This window comes from Leopardus geoffroyi, chromosome D4 (genome assembly GCF_018350155.1).
Source record: "Leopardus geoffroyi isolate Oge1 chromosome D4, O.geoffroyi_Oge1_pat1.0, whole genome shotgun sequence".
Classification (NCBI taxonomy): domain Eukaryota; kingdom Metazoa; phylum Chordata; class Mammalia; order Carnivora; family Felidae; genus Leopardus; species Leopardus geoffroyi.
This window is the reverse complement of record NC_059342.1, coordinates 71,882,126-71,901,492: the sequence shown is the minus strand read 5'-3', so window position 1 is coordinate 71,901,492 and position 19,367 is coordinate 71,882,126. Positions and strand designations below refer to the sequence as shown.

Sequence of the window (19,367 nt, the reverse complement as noted above, 5' to 3'; positions counted from 1 at the left end):
AAAAAGTGTAAAGGACAGGGAGAAAACAGGTAATGGTTGAAGGACACCTAGTTTTTGTTTGGATATTCCTGAAAAGAATATTTTAAAACCGATTTTGGGTGTTAGCAGTTAGGTACATTATTCTATTATGCTTATGCTACTTTTGACTTCAGAACTATCTTCAAACAAAATCTTTTCTAAATAATCATTTGAAGCAAATGTTTTTTGAGTATTTATTTCAGAACTATAAAGATTTCTACTGTTTCTAGCCCCCAAGATCCCCAGTGTGATAACTGGTCATTCAAGCTGTTGTTTCCTTAGATGCACCATTTTTTTTCTGGCTTCTTTCATGATTTTCTTTTTGGATTTGACTTTTGGATTGACTACGATGTGCCAAGGTGTACTCTTCTATGTATCCTGTTTAGGATTTGCTTAGATTTTTGAATTTCTAAGTTTTGTGCTTCACCAAATTTGGGATATTTTGGTCAGTTTACTCAAAAGTTCTGTTTTTGTTTTGTGCCATAAGCTCACTCCTCTCCTCCTGGGACTCCAATGACAGCTATGTTAACTCATTTGATACTGCTGTACAGACCTCTGAGGCATTTAAAAAAATCTGTCCTGGGGCACCTGTGTGGCTCAGTTGATTGAGCTTGATTTCAGCTCAGGTCATGATCCCAGGGTCGTGGGATCGAGCCCTGCCTTGGGCTCTGCACTAAGCGTGGAGCCTGTCTAGGATTCTCACTCTCCCCCTGCCCTTCTCCCCCACCCCCCTGCTCACGCTCTCTCTCTCTCAAGCAAACAGAAAACCCCACAAAAACCCTCAAACGCTTCTGTCTTTAATTCACCCACTTTTTGTTTACTATATCCATCCTGATATTAAAGACCATCCTGTGAAGTTTTATTTCAGCTCTTGTTTTCACTTTTAAATTTTGAGTTCTTTTTCTAATATTTCCAATCTTTTCATTCATTAAGAACTTTTTTTAAAGTTCACAAAGCATACCTATAATAACTGATTTTAAGTTCTTGTCTCATAGTGTCATATCTGGGTCACCTCAGGTTTAGTTTCTGTTCATTGTCCCTTTCCCACCCCCTGCCACCCCACCTTTTCCTGGTTCTTCATATGCCCAATGTTCTGGGATTATAGCCCGGACGTTGTGAATGTGGTAGAAATTCTGGACTCAATTACATGTATTCCTCCCAACGAGATGCTTTTCTTTTAGCAGGCACTTAGCGGGCTTAGACTCAAAACTGCAAACTATCTTACCTTTGGTGGTGGCAGCCCAGATCTCAGTTCAGTTATTATTTATTGTTATGTTTCCTTCACAGCTGTCTGCAACCTGCCATGCAATGTGTGTGCTTTCAGAGGTCAGCCACAACTCGGGCAGAGCTTACACGTAGAATGGGGAACTTCCCCTGCTGCCTTGTTTTTTTCTTTTTCCGGAATTTCCCCTTCACTTTCTGTCTTGGGCTCTGCCTCCCTTAGGCCAGAAAGCAGTGGTTTTTAATGAGAACATCAGCTCTTCTTTGCTCTGTTTTGGCTGTGTTTCACTTTAGACAAAAGCCCAAAATCCAGGGAACTTACCCTGTGTTGATCCCTTCCATGTTTTAGCTCTTTTCTAAAGTCTGCCTTTGTTGACTCCAGAACCGGTTTTGTGTTTTGTCCAGAGTTTAGTTGTTATATTATGTGGAAAGGTCAGTCTTCTGGAAAGTTTATAAATTACATTAAACTAAATACACCCCGGGCGCCTGGGTGGCTCAGTCGGTTGAGCGTCCGACTTTGGCTCAGGTCATGATCTCCTAGTTTGGTCTGTGAGTTCGAGCCCTGCTTCGGGCTCTGTGCTGACAGCTCAGAGCCTGGAGCCTGCTTCAGATTCTGTGTCTCCCTCTCTCTTTCTGTTCCTCCCCCGCTCACGGTCTGTCTCTCTCAAAAATGAATAAATGTTAAAACAAAAAAAAAAAAAAAAAAAAAAAAAACAACAAAAAGTAAATATACCCCCACCATATGATCCGGCAGTCAAACTCCTTGGTATTTACCCACATGAATTGAAAATTTAGGTCCACACAAAAACCTGCACGTGGATGTTTATATCAGCTTTATTCATAAAAAATTTCCAAGAAAGGCTTGGAAGTAACGAAGATATCCTTCAGTAGGTGAATGGAAAGTTAACTGGAATACCCAGACAATGGAATATTTATTATCCGGCACTAAAAAGAAATGAGCTATCAAGCCATGAAGAGACTTGGAGGGAACTTAAATGAATATTACCAAGTTAAAGAGATCCGAAAAGGCTACATACTCTTATGATTCCAACTACATGACATCCTGGAAAAGGCAAAACTATGCAGACAGGAAAAAAGATCAGTGGTCGCCAGGGAGGAGTGTGGAAGAAAGGATGAATAAGACAGGATTTTTAGAGCGGTGAAACTATTCTGTATGATACTATGATGCTGGTGTAGGACGCCCGAGTGAATCCTGGTACACCTGGAGTTTGGGTGATAACAATGTAGCTTAGGTTCATCGATTATAACAGATTATAACAAACGCGTTGGTGCCAAATGTTGACAGTGGCGGAGGTTGTGCGCGCTTGAGGGCAGACGACACATGGCGGCGAATCTTTGTACTTTCTGCTCAACTTTGCAGTGTGAACCTAACTAACACTGCTGTAAAAAATAAAGTTAAGAAATAAATTATTTTTTAGGTAAATCTAAAAAGATAGGATTTTATAGATTTGTTTTGGATTACAAAGGTAACAAATGCTTTTTGCACATATAACAAAACTAAAGATGAAAATAAAGATCACCTATCTGCAACTATTCAAAGATAGTATCTGTTAATATTTTAATGGCTACTCTTCTAGGAATAATAAAAATGACATAGTTATTAATAAAAATAATAAAATGTTATTAATTTTTAACTTAATTTGTTTAATGTTCGGCTACTATTGACCTTCTGATGCTGCATTAGAAGGACGGTCCTCCGCTTCTGGACCTCGGTTGACTGTGGCCAACTGAAACAGTAAAAAAAAAAACAAAAACGTGGTATGGGGCGCCTGGGTGGCTCAGTCAGTTGAGTTGACCCCCTTCACTCAGGTCTTGATCTCACAGTTCGTGAGTTCGGGCCCTGCATCGGGCTCTGTGCTGACAGCTCAGAGCCTGGAGCCTACTTCTGATTTTGTGTCTCCCTCTCTCTCTGTCTCTCCCCCACATGCGCTCTTTCTCTGCCTCTCAAAAATAAAACTAATAAAAAATTTTTTTTTAAGTAAAAAAAAAAAAAAAAGAAATATGGCTCAGGGGAGGTGGGGGGAACCCAGCCTGTCACAAACATTACCCTTAAATAGTCTGAATTCCTGACCCAGACATCCATGAGATAAAAGAAAATGGCTAAAGGCACTGTTTTTGTTACTTTGTTATGCAGTAAAAGGACTGATAGTTAAATTTTTATACCATGTTGGAAAATCATTTCACACCATCTACTAAAGGTGACTTAAGCATGTTCTGTCACTCCTAAGTGTATATCTATCCTAAGTGTGCATATCATGTACCAAATGCAGGGTTATAACAACATTAATTGAAATAGCCAAAAAGTGGGGCCAATTCAAATATTTCACAATAGAACAAAGTGTGTTGTGATTGTAAAATAGACTATTGAATACAGCAATGAAAATGGGCAAACTGTAGCCACACACATCAACATGGATCTTGTAAGCATATTGTGGAGGGAAGCCAATCATGCCATCTGGCACACTATATGATGGCACAAAATCAGCAGGTAATGTTCTGCGTGCACTTGAGAAGAATGTGTACATGTGCGTGTGCGTGTGTGTGTGTGTGTGTGTGTGTGTGTGTGTGTGTGGTTGGGTGGGGAGTTCTGTAAATGGTATTAAGTGTAATTGGCTTGTAGTGTTGTTCCAGTCTTCTCTCTCTTCTTGACAGGCTATCTAGTTGTTCTATCAATTGTTGAGAGCTGAGTGTATTAAAGTCTTCAACTATTATAGTTGAGTTGTCTACTTCTCCCTCTAATTCTGTCAGTTTCTGTTTCAAGTGTTTTGGGGGCTCTGTTTTTTAAGCGCATGTATCTGTATTTACTACTGTTAAGTCTTCTTGATGGATTGACCCCTCTATCATTATTAAATATAGGCTATCCTTTCCTGTTCCTTTGCATGTCTCATATCGATTCCCCTCATGCCAGACTTGTTGCTGTTTTCTTTCTTTCTTTTTTTTTTTTTTTTAACGTTTATTTATTTTTGGAGAAAGAATGAGACAGAGTGTGAGCGGGGGAGGGGTAGAGAGAAAGAGGGAAACCCAGAATCTGAAGCAGGCTCCAGGCTCTGAGCTGCCAGCACAGAGCCCGACATGGGGCTCAAACCCACAAACTGTGAGATCATGACCTGAGCTGAAGTCGGATGCTTAACCCAACTGAACCACCCAGGCGCCCCTCTGTTTTCTTTTTCAGTGACTTCCTGAACGATTCTGTAAAGTGTCAATTCTTTATTGTATGTGACCACGGAATGCTCTGCTCAGTTAGCTTAGCAGTCAGCTATTAATTGGACAGAGATCTCTTCAGATGCCTTTCACCCAAAAGTTCTCTGTTCTGGTAGCTATTCCTATTCCTCTGTTCCCCAAAGCTCCATTACTCAAGACTGTTGTGTTTATACGACTATAACTGAAATTTTGGGAGTAAAGCATACCTTTACTCCCAGGAGTAGAGCTTACCTAAGACCAGCCAACAATCTAAAGTTCAAAATGAAGGATCAGTATTTTAATAGATCCCTAGCCTTCCCTGCTACTAGATATTTTTCATTGGTTATTACTCTGGATTCCTTTTAGTCTTCAGGGTTTCCAGGCTTTCTTCCTAATACTCTCTCCACTCTCCTGTCTTCCAGTTTTCCAAACCCTTCTCAGGAGCCAGGATTGAACTGTGCAATCCCATAACTTCATTTTTAAATAGAATAATTCAGTTATCTTTATCATAGCCTTTTTCCATTGGCATGAGCCAGGGCCCTGCTTTCTCAACAAAACAGCCCCATGGAGGTGGTTTTCTAAATAAAAGAACCACATAACCAGGAGATGAGATAATGCCACTCTTCTGAAAGGTAAAGTGGCTGGAGTCAGTTTTGCTATTAAACAGCACTTTTTCTTTGGTTTGGTTTTGTGAGAAATGATTATGAAAGCCTCTTTCATGTCTACCATCTTTTGTAGAAACTCCTCCTGCTTCAATTTTGAAGGTATCACTTTGACACAGTGATTTTGTAGTTTGCCAGCAAAGAATTATTTTTTGTTCACTGATCAAAATAACACAGGTGAACTCTAGATTTTGCATCAGGATTCATTTAGTTTACTGGTTATGGAACTACTGTTATCAACTTTTACTGTTTCCTTCATGTAAGCTCTGCACTGTTCTTGTTAGAGTCATCCTAAGATTTCTCACAATTTTAATATGATTGATAATGGCATCTTTTTCTGGTCAGTATATCTTCCAACTGGCCACAAGAAAATTACTGATTTTTCTTTATTTATCTGTTATTATGGCAGTTAAACTCTTTATTGATGGGGAACGGTTTTAATTGGTCCTCTTCTTTTTTCTTGCACTATATGCTAACTAACTTGGATGTAAAATTTAAAAAATAAAAATTAATGTAATTTTATAATTATATAATTTAATTATAAAAACATAATTTTATAGAAATTAATAAAAATAAAAATTAAAAAATAAAAATTAATTAATAAAATTAAAATAAAAAATCACATAGTTTGGAAGTGATAATTTTATCTCCTTTCCTCCAATACCAGTGCCTGTTTTTTCTACTTAGTATCTAATTGTCAGTCTTCTAGCAAAATTATTGTTCCCTTGTTGCCTGCTGATGGAGAGACTTATTGTGAGCACTGACTTTTAGGAAAGTAAAGTTTCAAGCTGAATATTAAAACTGTGAAGTCACTAACTCTATGTTGTTTGCTGTGTTTTACAATCAAACAAGCCCATTGGGTGCAGAAGGTTTAACTATTGCAAGCTTATCATGAATGGGTCACTCCAGCCCATCATCCCCAAAATGTTATTCTACAAATTAATTAGCTCTATTGTTAATTCTTACATTAGTCTATTCGTTACTTCTTTTCCTAAGAAGGAAGAAAAAAATCTGCTTATTCATGTGGTATGACCAAGTTTTCCTGATCATCCTTTATCTGGAGAGTCCATTCGCCCTTGGTGATCCAGAGTATGGGAACTGTCATAAGGACACAGGAAACTGTGTGGGAACTGCGTACCTTGCAAAAAGAATGTGGTAGGTAATACATGTACCTGCTCTCCACACACAACTAAAGTAAACTACTCCCCTCCCCCCAACAAGATCTGGTTTATTGTGCCTTGGGAAGGTGGTTCTGAGGGTGACAGGTGCCACCCTGTCCCAGGGGGAGGCCCCAAGGACCAGTTAAGGCTACTGGTGGGAGAAGTAGGGCAGGGAGGCAGCCCCTGGAATGTGGGGAGGCTAGGCTGAGGCCTGGCATTGATGGAAGGCCAGGACAAGGAAGGGCCCTTGCTGCCCAAGGTGGAAAGCATGGGGCTGGGCCCGGCTATGCCTACAGGAGGACGCGGGCACCCCAGGAAGTGGAACACAGGGTCACATGACACACAACATGAAATACAGGCACATGACTCATGAGTAGGCATGGAGACAGCCTGCACAGACTCACAGGCCTGAGAGACGCCTAACCTTGCTGGACACATCGACTCTATGGTGATACCATCCAGACTGCCGGGACACATGGAACACGCGGACTTGGTGGCCACAGGGGTAGTCCCAGGTCACAGAGTGTACTGGAGGAGAGGGACGTCCGGGCCGGTCTGGAGGTGCCCGGGGGCAGGGCCCACGCAGCCTCACGGGGCTCGGTCTGCCGGCCATACCTTGTTGAGCAGCTTCCCCGTCTCCCCGTAAATGATGAACGCGATGTCCACGTCCAGGCTGACCCGGCACACGGGGTGGAGGTGGGGGCAGTGCCCTTGCAGAATGCCTCGAGCCCCTTATTCCTCAGGCTCTGCGAGCCACACCTCCACGGTTCCGGTGTCCCTGCGCCTCCAGGCCCTGCCCTGGGGCTTGCTCACACGCACAGGTGTGGTCCTGAAGCCATTACTTGCACCTGTGCGAGCATGCGGGCTCAGCGAGTTCACGCCCCTCGGTACCAGCTGCGCCGGGAGGTCGTGAGGAAGAAGCTCGTGGCCTGATGGGGGTCCTGTTTTGGCACGGTGGCCGCGAAGCCCGCTGTGGCCCCTGCAGCCCTTGTTCCCCGCCCCCAGTCTCCCTGTCCCCGCGGCAGGCTCCTTTGTACTTGGCTTGGGAGAGGGCTGATAGTGGACGCACTGCACTCTGATGGCCCCGCCGCGCCTGCACTTGGCTGCTGAGCCTCGGGGTGACGCCGCAGGTGGGGCCGGGGCCTGGGGACCGGACAGGCCCCGACGCCCAGGCTGCCCACTCCTGCCCCTCGCCGCCCAGGGCCCGGCTGCCCCCGGCACCTCCAGCCACCACTGCGTCGCCGCCTCCTGGGTGGGGACTGTCACGCAACGCGGGATGCCAGCCCCGCGGCCTGTGGGGCCAGTCCGGGTTCCCCAGACCCCGCCCGCCGCTGCCGCCCAGGACTTTGCTCCAGGAGCCGAGGGGCCACATGCAGCGCGAGACCCTCCAGAGCGAACTTTTGAAAAACGAATTTTTAATGGACTCTTTGAGGGTAAGTTTAAGATATTTTGCCCCTTGGACACTAACTACTGAAGTATTTTGGAACAAGGACGTTCTCTTACATAGCCACTATGCAGTTATGAAGATCAGGAAATTTAACTCTGATACAATACTGTTATCTAATCTACAGCCCATAATAAAATTTCGTCTACTGACCTAGTAATATCCCTTAGAGCTATTTTTTTCCTGGTCTAATACTTGGCGCTGGGTCATGCATTGCATTCAGTTGTCATGTTTCTTTAATCTCCCTGAACATTTCTTAGCGCTTTTCCTTTGTTTGTTTCCTGACTTTGACAGTTCTGGTAAGTATAGACTGGTTATTTTCAGAATGTGCCTTAATTTAAATTTGTCTGGTGTTCCCTCATGGTTTAATTTAGGTTATGTATTTTTTAATGTTTATTTTTGAGGGTGGGGGGAGGGCCAAGAGAGGCAGGGTGGAGGTGGGGAGAGAATCCCAAGCAGGCTGCCAGCTATCAAACCAAGAGATCATGACCCGAGCCCAGATCAAAGAGTCTGTTGCTTAACTGAATGAGCCACGCAGGTGCCCCTGGGTTATGTATTTTTGAGAGCAAGCCCACAGAAGTGATGCTATGTCCGTCCTATCAGAAGGTACGTGGAGTCAGTTTGTCCGGTGGTTGGTGATGTTAAGGTGGCCATCCTCCAGGTCTCCCTGCTGTAAAGCTATTATTATCTTGTTTTTGAAATTAATAAGTGGGATACTTTGACACCATGTAAATATCCTGTTTCTCATCGAACTTTTACCTCTGATAACTATGATGCTTCCATTTACCTGCGATCAATTTAACCTGCTCTAATCTATTACTACAACCTTTAATGTCTTTCTAATGACATCATTTTTTTATATTTATTTTTTTGGCATCCTCCTGTAAGAAAGAGTTTTTCTTACTTCCTTTCAAAGGAACTCATGCATTCTTATTTTATTCTATGGATTATAATGTATTTTAACCATTATTTATCTTGATGCTCGAAATAATCTGTCCCAGATTTGGCCAATGGAAGTCTTATCAAGTGGGATTCTATGGTCTTTTGAAATATTCCTGTAATTCTTTGCATACTTCCTTATATTCTAGTGCAGTACACTACTCCAGGCCAATTTTGTCCTTTTCTGGCTCCAGCCTTGGAAAGAGGAACTACATTTCCTTTTAGATGAGAACTGTATTTAGAAACCAAGATCTGAAAACTGGAGGCATCACAATTCCTGACTTCAAGCTGTATTACAAAGCTGTAATCATCAGGATAGTATGTTACTGGCACAAAAACATGTATGCAGATCAATGGAATAGAATAGAGAGCCCAGAAATGGACCCACGAATATATGGCCAACTGATGTTCAATAAAGCAGGAAAGAATATCCAAAAAAGACAGTCTCTTCATCAAATGGTGTTGGAAAAACTGGACAGCACCATGAAGAAGAATGAAACTGAACCACTTTCTTACTCCCTACAGAAAAATAAAATGGATGAAAGGCCTAAGTATAAGGCAGGAAACCATCAAAATCCTAGAGGAGAAAACAGGCAAACTCTTTGTGGCAGCAGCAACTTCTTACTAGTCGTGTCTCTGGAGGCAAAGGAAACGAAAGCAAAAATGAATTATTGGAACCTCATCAAGATAAAAAGGAAGGAAACAATCAGCAAAACTAAAAGGCAACTGACAGAATGGGTGAAGATATTTGCAAATGACATATCAGATTAAGGGTTAGTATCTAAAATCTGTAAAGAACTTATCAAACTCAACACCCTAAAAACAAATAATCCATTGAAGAAATGGGTGAGAGACATGACCAGACACTTTTCCAAAGAAATCATCCAGATGGCTAACAGATAAATGAAAAGATGCTCAACACCACTCATCATCAGGGTAATACAAATCAAAACCACAATGCGATACCACCTCATACCTCTCAGAATGGCTAAAATTAACAACTCAGGAAATAACGGTTGTTGGTGAGGATGAAGAGAAAGGGAAACACTTTTGCACCGCTGGTGGGAATGCAAACACGTGCAGCCACTCTGGAGAACAGTATGGAGTTTCCTCAAAAAACTTAAAAATAGAATTGCCCTGTGACCCAGCAATTGCACTACTAGGTATATATCCAAAGCATACAAAAATGCTGATTTGAAAGAGCACATGCACCCTAATGTTTATAGTGGTGCTATCAACAATAGCCAAAGTATGGAAAGACCCAAAATGTCCATCAACAGATGAATGGGTAAAGAAGATTATATATATATATATATATATATATATATATATATATATATATATATATAATGGAATATTACTTGGCGATCAAAAAGAATGAAATCTTTCCATTCACAACAGTGTGGATGGAATGATAGTATATTATGCTAAGTGAAATAAGTCAGTCAGAGAAAGACAAGTATTTCATTCATTTATATGTGGAATTTAAGAAACACGACAGGTGAACATAGGGGAAGGGAAGAAAAAATAAGATAAAAACAGAGAGGGAGGCAAACCGTAAGAGACTCTTAAATACAGAGGACCAATAGGGTTGCTGGAGGGGTGTGGGGTGGGGGGATGGGCTAAATGGGTGACGGGCATTAAGTAGGGCACTTGCCGGGATGAGCACTGGGTGTTATATGGACATGATGAATCACTAAATTCTATTTCTGAAACCATTATTATGCTATATGTTAACTAACTTGGATTAATTAAAATAAAAAAATAAAATTCACTAGATGTAGAAATAAAATAATTCGATTTATAAAAAATAATAAGATTTATTAAAAAAAATAAATAGAAACTAAGATCTGGGTGCTAGGTGTGTCCATTGCTGCTGAGAGTTCATTGCTTGAAGGCCCTCTTCAATATGTATGCACTGAATAAAATTTGAAATTTCTGATCCCTTGTTGGGACAACTGTCTTAAAAGAGTAAACTTTGAAAACTAGGAGTAGTTCCACAAATGAAAAAATGTGTATCTTAGAATTCTAGGGAGAACTTTTCTCTGTAGACTGTTAAATATTCTACACTGTAATCATTCAAGAAAAAAAAGGGAGGAATAGAAGACTTTGTTTTTATGAGTTCTTTGAAATTATTTTGGGAGAACTGTGGGTTACTCTCGGTTTTTCAAAGTTTGATATAATTGGATCATTGGGACATTATCCCTCAAGGACCTGAAGTTTTAAATCTCTGTATATTATGGCTGCTGAACTTTAAATTGTTCAGGGACAACAGGTATTCCCCCAAAACAACAGATGATTTAAATTTATGTAGTATGTCACTTGCTATCCTTTGGCACTTTTAGCTATGGAGGTGACAGTCAATACTTTTGAAAGAAATGAACTGCAGTGTTGATTTTTATATAATATTTTTAACATGGATACATTCATTCTTTTCTTGCACATAGCTAACCTCACATAGTACATCATAAAACAATATTTTATTTGGAGTTGGTGACAGGGAATTCAGATGGGAGGACCAATTTTTCCTGGCTACTATTTTTAAAATATTTTTTTAATTTTTATTTTTAAGTAATTTCTGCACTCAGTGTGGGGTTCAGACTCACAAGCCCAAGATCAAGAGTCACATGCTCCACTGACTGAGCCAGCCAGGCACCCCTCCTGACTACTATTTTTAAACGGTAGAAAAATATCAAGTTCCAGGCAACCGGGCTGATTTTTCATTCTAAAAAATAATTGTCTTTTTTGCCAGTCTTAAGAGTAATACACACTCACACACAAAATTAAGTTTCTTTAAAATAATCTCTTACAATAATCAGGTAAAATGTTTGTACCGAATTTGTTAAATATAAAACCTGGCAGAGAAGTTCCTAAGAAATAATCTGTTAACTAACAAATGAATAAGAACTATCTCTTGTGATGTAGGAAAAATGAAGCTCTTAAAAGGAAAAGCAAAAACTCTGCACGCTCAACAAGTCTCCGCAGAGGAAAGCCATAATGGTAGGCTTTCCCTAGAATGCTAACAGCGTATTGAGCGTTAACTGATAATGTTTGAACCTGCAATGCAACTACTTTGGGGACAGATGAGGAAAACAGAAAACAACGGCGGGCTTGATAATAGGCTAAGAATGAGATACAGTGAAGCAGAAGTCACAGAGAATAATGTAATATAATGAAAACTATTTGAAAAACATTGCGCTCCTGTTCTAGGGGCATGGTATAAGCTGTTGTCCCCAACATGATTATTTCCACCATCCCCCTGCATGCCAGTTTTTGAAACGTGGAGAACTGGGGGGCAAATGATAACATTGACGGAAACTGGGAAACCGAGAAGGAACACCAGTGATAAGAAAGTGAACAGTGAAACATTGTAAAGTGAGCCACATCGTTGAGGAATTTGCCTATGAAAGAAGGAGCAAAGCCTATGGCAGTGCAAGGGAAACAGGACAAGGGAGGGAAGTTTTCAGAACAAGGATATCTGAAAATAGAAAGGAAAAAACTAGTGGGAAAAGGAACACAATTAAAGGTGAAAAAGAGCAATCCGTGCAGAAGGAAGGTAAGTTTTTGTCTTTTCTTTTTGTTAACGTGAAATGTGAAAAAACCCCCAAAACATTCAGCATCTCGTTTATAATTAGATGATCTATAATATTCTTTTCCAAGAGATTTTAAGGTAGCTTAAAAAGGGAGTTCAGTTTCTGCATCTTCTAGATCTTCATGGGTTGTAATGTATAAGAAGAGTATTGCCTGGGTATAATTTTTTAGCACTATTTACATGCTCACAAAAGGTATGGGTCCCAGTAATGAATGACACTGTCCCGTGGATGTGTCAGTGTTTAAAGAAGGTGGGCTATTTTGTGTGACTTGTAAACTGGTTCTTAAGTATAATCAGAATGGGTACCTACAATGCTTTAAACAATGTCATCATTTCTGAAGTGTATTGACCTCCAAGCTATTTGCTGGAAAGGAAAGAGTTCATTTAGACTCAGAACTTCATAGGTGTTAGTTTAAAATTCATTTATTTCTTTCAATATCCCTCCTCTTCTTTCAGTGAAGATCACTGCTAGTTTTTATTGTACAAGTGTGGTTTCTTTATCTCACTTATCTGGCTTACTTTTCTAATCCGTGCTCAGTTTATTCAGTGTTTTTTCATATTTTTTGGTCACACGGTACTTTCAAATCTACTGAAAAACTACTGCGTGCCGAGCAAGATAATAGGCTGAGATTCAGGTATTAAATATGTTTATCCTTGTTTTCAAATTTACTCTTTTCTAAATTTTGTTGTGGAAGAACCAACTTTTTATGTACATCAAACCTGTCCCTCCCCCTTAGATCAAACGATAAGTCTTGTGATTTCTTGTGGTCAAATAGAATTGTGTTTATACTAGTGAATATAAGTTTGAGAAATGTTTTCCTAACTAAATGAACATTATGCTTGATCCATCTCTTTATGTCCTCAGATGAAATGAAGATTAATATTAGAATAACTACAGGTGCAAAAAAGGAGATGCAAGGAGAAAACCTCACCATTTGGAGCTTTTTTTTCCTGGAGGGTTTTTCTAGATACCCAAAGTTAGAGATTGTTCTCTTCGTCTTCAGTCTTGTGATGTATCTGATAACACTCTTGGGCAACAGCACTCTTATTTTAGTCACTGTCCTAGAGTCACGCCTTCAAACCCCCATGTACTTATTCCTCGGAAATCTCTCTTTCATGGATATTTGTTACACGTCTGCTTCTATTCCCACGTTGCTGGTGAACTTGCTGTCATCCCAGAAAACCATTGTCTTTTCTGGGTGTGCTGTACAGATGTATCTGTCCCTTGCCATGGGCTCCACAGAGTGTGTGCTTCTGGCTGTGATGGCGTATGACCGCTACGTGGCCATTTGCAACTCACTGAGATACCCCGTCATCATGAACAGGCAGGTCTGTGTGCAGATGGCCGCTGTCTCCTGGGTGACGGGTTGTCTGACTGCCCTGCTGGAAACCACTTGCGCCCTGCAGATACCCCTCTGTGGGAATCTCATAGACCACTTCACGTGTGAAATTCTGGCTGTGCTGAAGTTAGCTTGTGCACATTCCTTGCTCATGGACGTGATCATGCTGGTGGTCAGCGTGCTCCTCCTGCCCATCCCGATGCTCTTAATTTGTATCTCTTATGTCTTCATCCTTTCCACTATCCTGAGAATCAGCTCAGCAGAAGGAAGAAACAAAGCTTTTTCTACCTGTGGTGCCCACTTGACGGTGGTGATCTTGTACTATGGGGCTGCCCTCTCCATGTACCTAAAGCCTTCTTCCTCAAGCTCCCAAGAAGTAGATAAAATCATTTCACTGCTTTATGGAGTGCTCACCCCTATGTTGAACCCCATAATTTACAGTTTAAGAAACAAAGAAGTCAAAGATGCCATGAAAAAACTATTGTATCGAACACATGAAAATCTCTGACTGGATGCCTGCAGTTTTATCAGGGGGGTGTGCTCCTGGCAGAGTTCCCCATAGAAATTCTAGACTGTACACTCACCCACAGAACACTGATTTGACCTTGAGCCCTATAATTTTACAGCTGTGAGGTATGTGTACACAGAAGTGACTGCCCGTGGACAATAGCAGGTTCCCGTTTGCATTTGGCAACATTTGCTGTCTCTTGTGTTTCACAGTTGGAGAAGTTTTAGGCTGCAGAGTCCTGACACATTGGCTCCTGAAAGAAATTTGGATAAATTTACTCAGAGAATGTTGGTGCCAGAAAAATTTTGGATATGTTCTCTGCCTTAAATCCTTTCTAGAAGGAGGTGGGACCATAGGGAAACAAACGAATAATAGAGATTGGCCTTGATTATGCAAACGAGAAAATTAAAGAAAAATTAAAAGGCTCGCTCACCATCACACAGTTGCAGAACTGGAACTACAACCCCATTATCCCTTCATCTTTGGAAAAATGTTGGACCACAGCGTGGTGGCTCCCTAACTACCGTTCCTCGTTCAGAACTCCTGATCAGAGCTTCTGACTTTCTGAGTAAGGCATCCAGTACTCATCTGCCAACCTTGATTTGCTCACCTGCCAACCTTGCCTTTCTAACCACATTGATATTTGTGTAAATTTTATCTGTTTCTTTGCCAGTATACCACCCATATGCTAAGTCTTTTTGTGTGTTTGTCTTCTTTCTTCTTTTTGGGTGATTGACTTCGGAAGGGCAGGGAAATCTATTCTATTGTACCTTTCATGTTTACAGCAGTCATTCGGTAAACTAATAAATTTACCAGCTTTAAAGTAATCTGTTTGAGAAGTAAGTCCCCCTTGAGAAAATTAGGAAGAAACAATATAGGGCAATGAGGTATATTGCTTTATAAATAGCCAAAGATGACAGAGACAACATTTATATCCACGTTTGAGCTTTTATTTGTCTAAAAGTATTGCTTGTTGAAAATGTGGACTCTAGGCCTTTACTCCCAGAATCTGATTCAGTAGCTCTGATGTGGGGTCCTGGTATTCTGCATTTATGATAGATCCCTGAGAAATTTTGATACAGATTTTGAGATGACCAGACTTTGGGAGACATTATTTCCAGCAAAAACTGATCATTCCAAAATAAATGTGGGATTAGTTCTCATTTCTTCCCTTTTTCCTTTTATTAAAGAATTAGAAAAAATTTTTTATTGTGTTTATTATTTTTTTTGAGAGAGAGAGATAGAGTGTGAGTGGGAGAGGGGCAGAGAGAGAGGGAAACACAGAATCTGAAGCAGGCTCCAGGCTCTGAGCTGTCAGCACAGAGTCCAATGTGGGACTTGAACTCACAAGCTGTGAAATCATGACCTGAGCTGAAGTCGACGCTCAATCAACTGAGCCACCCAGGTGCCCCTAAAAAATTTTTTTTTAATGTTTATTTTTGATATATAGAGAGAAACAAACCATGAGCCAGGAGGGGAGGGGCAAAGACAAAGGGAGACACAGAATCTGAAGCAGGCTCTAGGCTGTCAGCACAGAGACCGATGAGGGACTAAAACCATGGACTGCAGATCATGACCTGACCTGAAGTGGGATGCTTAACTGACTGAGCCACCCAGGGGCCCCTACCTTTTTACCTTTTAATTTTGTTTTCCCTTTCATTGTTTGTGCCTCCATTGTACCTCCTCATTTGCCTACCTCCACTTCTAGAGTAGGGAAGCGGGGAGGGGTTTTGAGTGGAGGAAGGTTAGCCCACTTGGTAAATTTTACCATATGAAAGACCCAAGAAGTTCTAGTATTGGATATTGAGTTTGGATTATTTAACTCATACACCTTTAGATCTAGGGCTTTCATGACATGTTTCTGGATGTGTAACCCCCATATAAAGACACTTGAAATAATCACCCAGCAAAATTCTAGTGATGCAGCAAGGGGACCAGTTTGATGCCAAATATTGCTAAGAGATGTTTGATAATGGAGGATGAAGACGAGCCCTGAGTAAATGGCTTTGGGGTAGTAGAGGAGAGCTGACCAGGAAGCTTTCATCCCTGACGTGATTATTCTTCTCTTTGGATACCTCAACCTTCACAACCAGATACCACATTCATTTCCTGGTAATTTCAGAGTCATTTTGAAATGCCCTTCTGTGGGAGACTTTTATTAGAGTGGAGCTGGATTTCATGTTAGAGTAGAAGTAATGGCCTCCCAGAATTAGCTGTAGTCTGTGTAGTACGAAGTATAAACAGGAATAACCAAAGTTCTAGAAACAGCTGAAATCTTTTCTTCAAAGAGTGAATTATGAGAACTTAAAGACACAGCAACTGAGTAACCTCTGTAATTAGTGATCAACTTTGATGCAAGGAACTGAGCAAATTGACACGGAGACCAGAGTTTCAGAATGGGATATGGATCAGAATGGGATGCTGAAACAGATTAGAGATGATCCAGATGTCAGAAAAGGACCCACAAAGGGACCCAGGCAGATATCTCTGTAACAGCTCTTGGCTCAGATATAAGAGATTAGGAGTTATGGTCGTCACAGCCATATGTTATGCAAAGTTGCTGTGAAAAACAAGTGAATATAAATATAAATGTGGTTTATATAATATAGGCATATATATATCATATATCTATATGTCATATCTATATATCATCTATATATCATATATCACATATATATCATATATCATATATATTCCTATATATCATATATATATCATATGTCATATGATCATATTTATATACATGCCTATATTATAGGCAATCCTGAAGTTGATTATTGGTAACTTCAATAGGAGTGGTGCATTCCTTCATTTGGATTAGATTCCATCTCAACCAGTACTAACTACAATCATTACTTTTAGAGAGTCTCAGGTAAGGGATCCTTTTCAGGTATTGTTAAAAAGAGGAGTAAGGTAAAAGTATGCCTGGCACATCATTTCCTGGATGATTGCATAACCAGATTTATGCTGGAGAAAAATATGATCATGTCACTTCCCTGCTTAAATCCTTTAGTGGCTTTTAATTACCCTAAAAAAACTTGAAATCCTTAAGATGACATTCAAGGGTTTTCTTAATATGATTGCCCACCATTTACATCCTTGGCTCTGGGAACACACAACTCCTTTTGGTTTCATGGAAGTGGTATCCTGTGTCTTGCTTCTTCTCTTATTAGGAACGCTTATCACAATTTGTAACTTGATCATAATTTGTGGGTTTGCTTGTTTAATATCGATTTCACTGGTCTGTAGGTTCATTGAGGCAAAGGCTGTATCAGTTTCATCGGCTGTTGAATACCTAGGGCTTAGCACAAGGTCTGGCACAGAGAAGACATTTTGTGCATACTTTTTGTGAAGGACCAGCTGTTCAGTGAACATATGTTGAATAAAAATATGCATGTAATAAACCTTTGATGGCTATTGAATTTGGTGCTTGATCATCCCTGAAGGTGTCCCTGGTGACCTCTAGGTGTCAAAGAAGGCTGATAGTGGGGTTGGAGGGTAAATCATGAGTTGTATTTTAGACATGTTGAATTTGTCATTATTTTGAGATCTAGAAGTAGAAATATCAAGGAGTCAGTTGGGTATGCAGGTTGTAACTAATGAGAAAGATGAGCCTGGAGATACAAACTTGTGACATATTTGCACATATGTAATTAAGTGATGAACATGGTTGACGTGAACTTAGGGAGAGGGTATAGAGTGAGAAAATAGCCTAAGATGAAACTAGAGAAACACTAATATTTAAAACCCATCAAATAGGAAAAGCCAACAAAGGGGGATTGAAAAGGAGCTAACTCTAAGTAGGAAGAGGAGCCAACAAAGGGGGATTGAAAAGGAGTAACTCTAAGTAGGAAGAGGGCAAAAACCAGGACACAGATTCCAGTTTTGATCAAGATGAAGTAAACGCACGCCATCTTGTTTCTCCCACTGAATGAAATTAAAAACTCTAAGCAGCCCAAATGTCCACTGACTGGTGAATGGATAAAGAAGATGTGGTGTGTGTATATGTACACACACACACACACACACACACACACACACACACACACACTGGAATACTACTCATCCAAAAAAAAAAAAAAAAAGAATGAAATCTTGCCATTTGCAATGAATGGCTGGAGCTAAAGAGTATAAATGCTAAGTGAAAGAAGTAGTCAGGGAAAGACAAATACTATATGATTTCACTCAGATGAAATTAAAAAACCAAAGCATAATGAGCAAAGGAAAAAGAGACACAAACCAAGAAACAGACTCTTAACTATAGAGAACAAACTAATGATTACCAGAGGGGAGGTTGGTGGGGGGATGGGTGATATAGGTGAGGGGGATTAAAGAGTGAGTGCACTTGTGATGAGCACTGGGTGATGTATGGAAGTGTTGAATCACTATATTGTGCACCTGAAAAGAATATTGCACTGCATGTTAACTGTACTGGAATTAAAATACATACACACACATGCTCTAGACAGAATGTGTGGAGCAACTCTCTGAGGATTCTGGAAAATAAATGCTAGCAGGCAGACCTGGGAAGGGAACTACCTTGCAAGCTACCAACAAACTCATGGTGAATTTTTTGCCTCTCCTCTCCCTGCCCCGATATCTCTTGGCTTTGACTGCAGGGAAGGCTGAAACCCAAACCTGTGCACTGGGATCAGAGAGAAAGAGAAAGAGCTCCAGGTGACATTCCCTTTTCTTTTTTTGTCTGGAAGAGAGAAATGGGGCTCCTGTCCATCAGAAAGAGTGAAGTACATTCCCTGATGTTTTTCTGTTATCTCTTGCCCACATCCCCAGGCAGTCCTGTGGGGACAGTGGCGATACCAGCACTGGTGAATGGGCAGGCAGCTGAAATCCTTAGGAAACAGCACTTCTTGACTGGAGGGACTGTGGTCCCAAGAGCATGGGAGGACCTTATAGTTTCTCCTCTCTCTCTATCTTCTCACTGTTTGGTACCTGAAGCAGGGACTTTTAGCTTCCAGAACTGTAAGAATGTAAATTTTTTCTGTTTAAGTTACCCAGTCTGTGGTCTTCTGTTATGGCAGCTTGCATAGACTAATAGGTGGCCCCTTCCTCCATCTCCAAAGCCAGCAAATGAATCAAGTCTTTCTCATATTGCATCACTCTGACCCTGCTTCTGTCATCATATCTCTTTCTTCAATTCTGTTCTGTCTCCTCCTCCCACTTTTAAAGGCCCTTGTGATTATACTGGGCTGAGGCAGATAAGCTCTCTGTTGTAAGGTCAGCTGATTAGCAACCTTAATTCCATCTGCAACCTTATCTCCTTC

The 19,367-nt window shown here is 40.7% G+C and overlaps 1 protein-coding gene across 1 annotated transcript; it reads left to right on the top strand.

Annotated features, from left to right (window-relative positions):
- The first annotated feature begins 12,031 nt into the window (after positions 1-12,031).
- LOC123592773 (olfactory receptor 2K2) lies at positions 12,032-15,222 on the top strand. Its single transcript, XM_045468125.1, has 2 exons — positions 12,032-12,201; positions 13,103-15,222. Exon 2 carries the CDS (start codon positions 13,108-13,110, stop codon positions 14,083-14,085), a length of 978 nt encoding a protein of 325 aa, XP_045324081.1. The 5' UTR covers positions 12,032-12,201; positions 13,103-13,107; the 3' UTR covers positions 14,086-15,222.
- Positions 15,223-19,367: the final 4,145 nt, after the last annotated feature.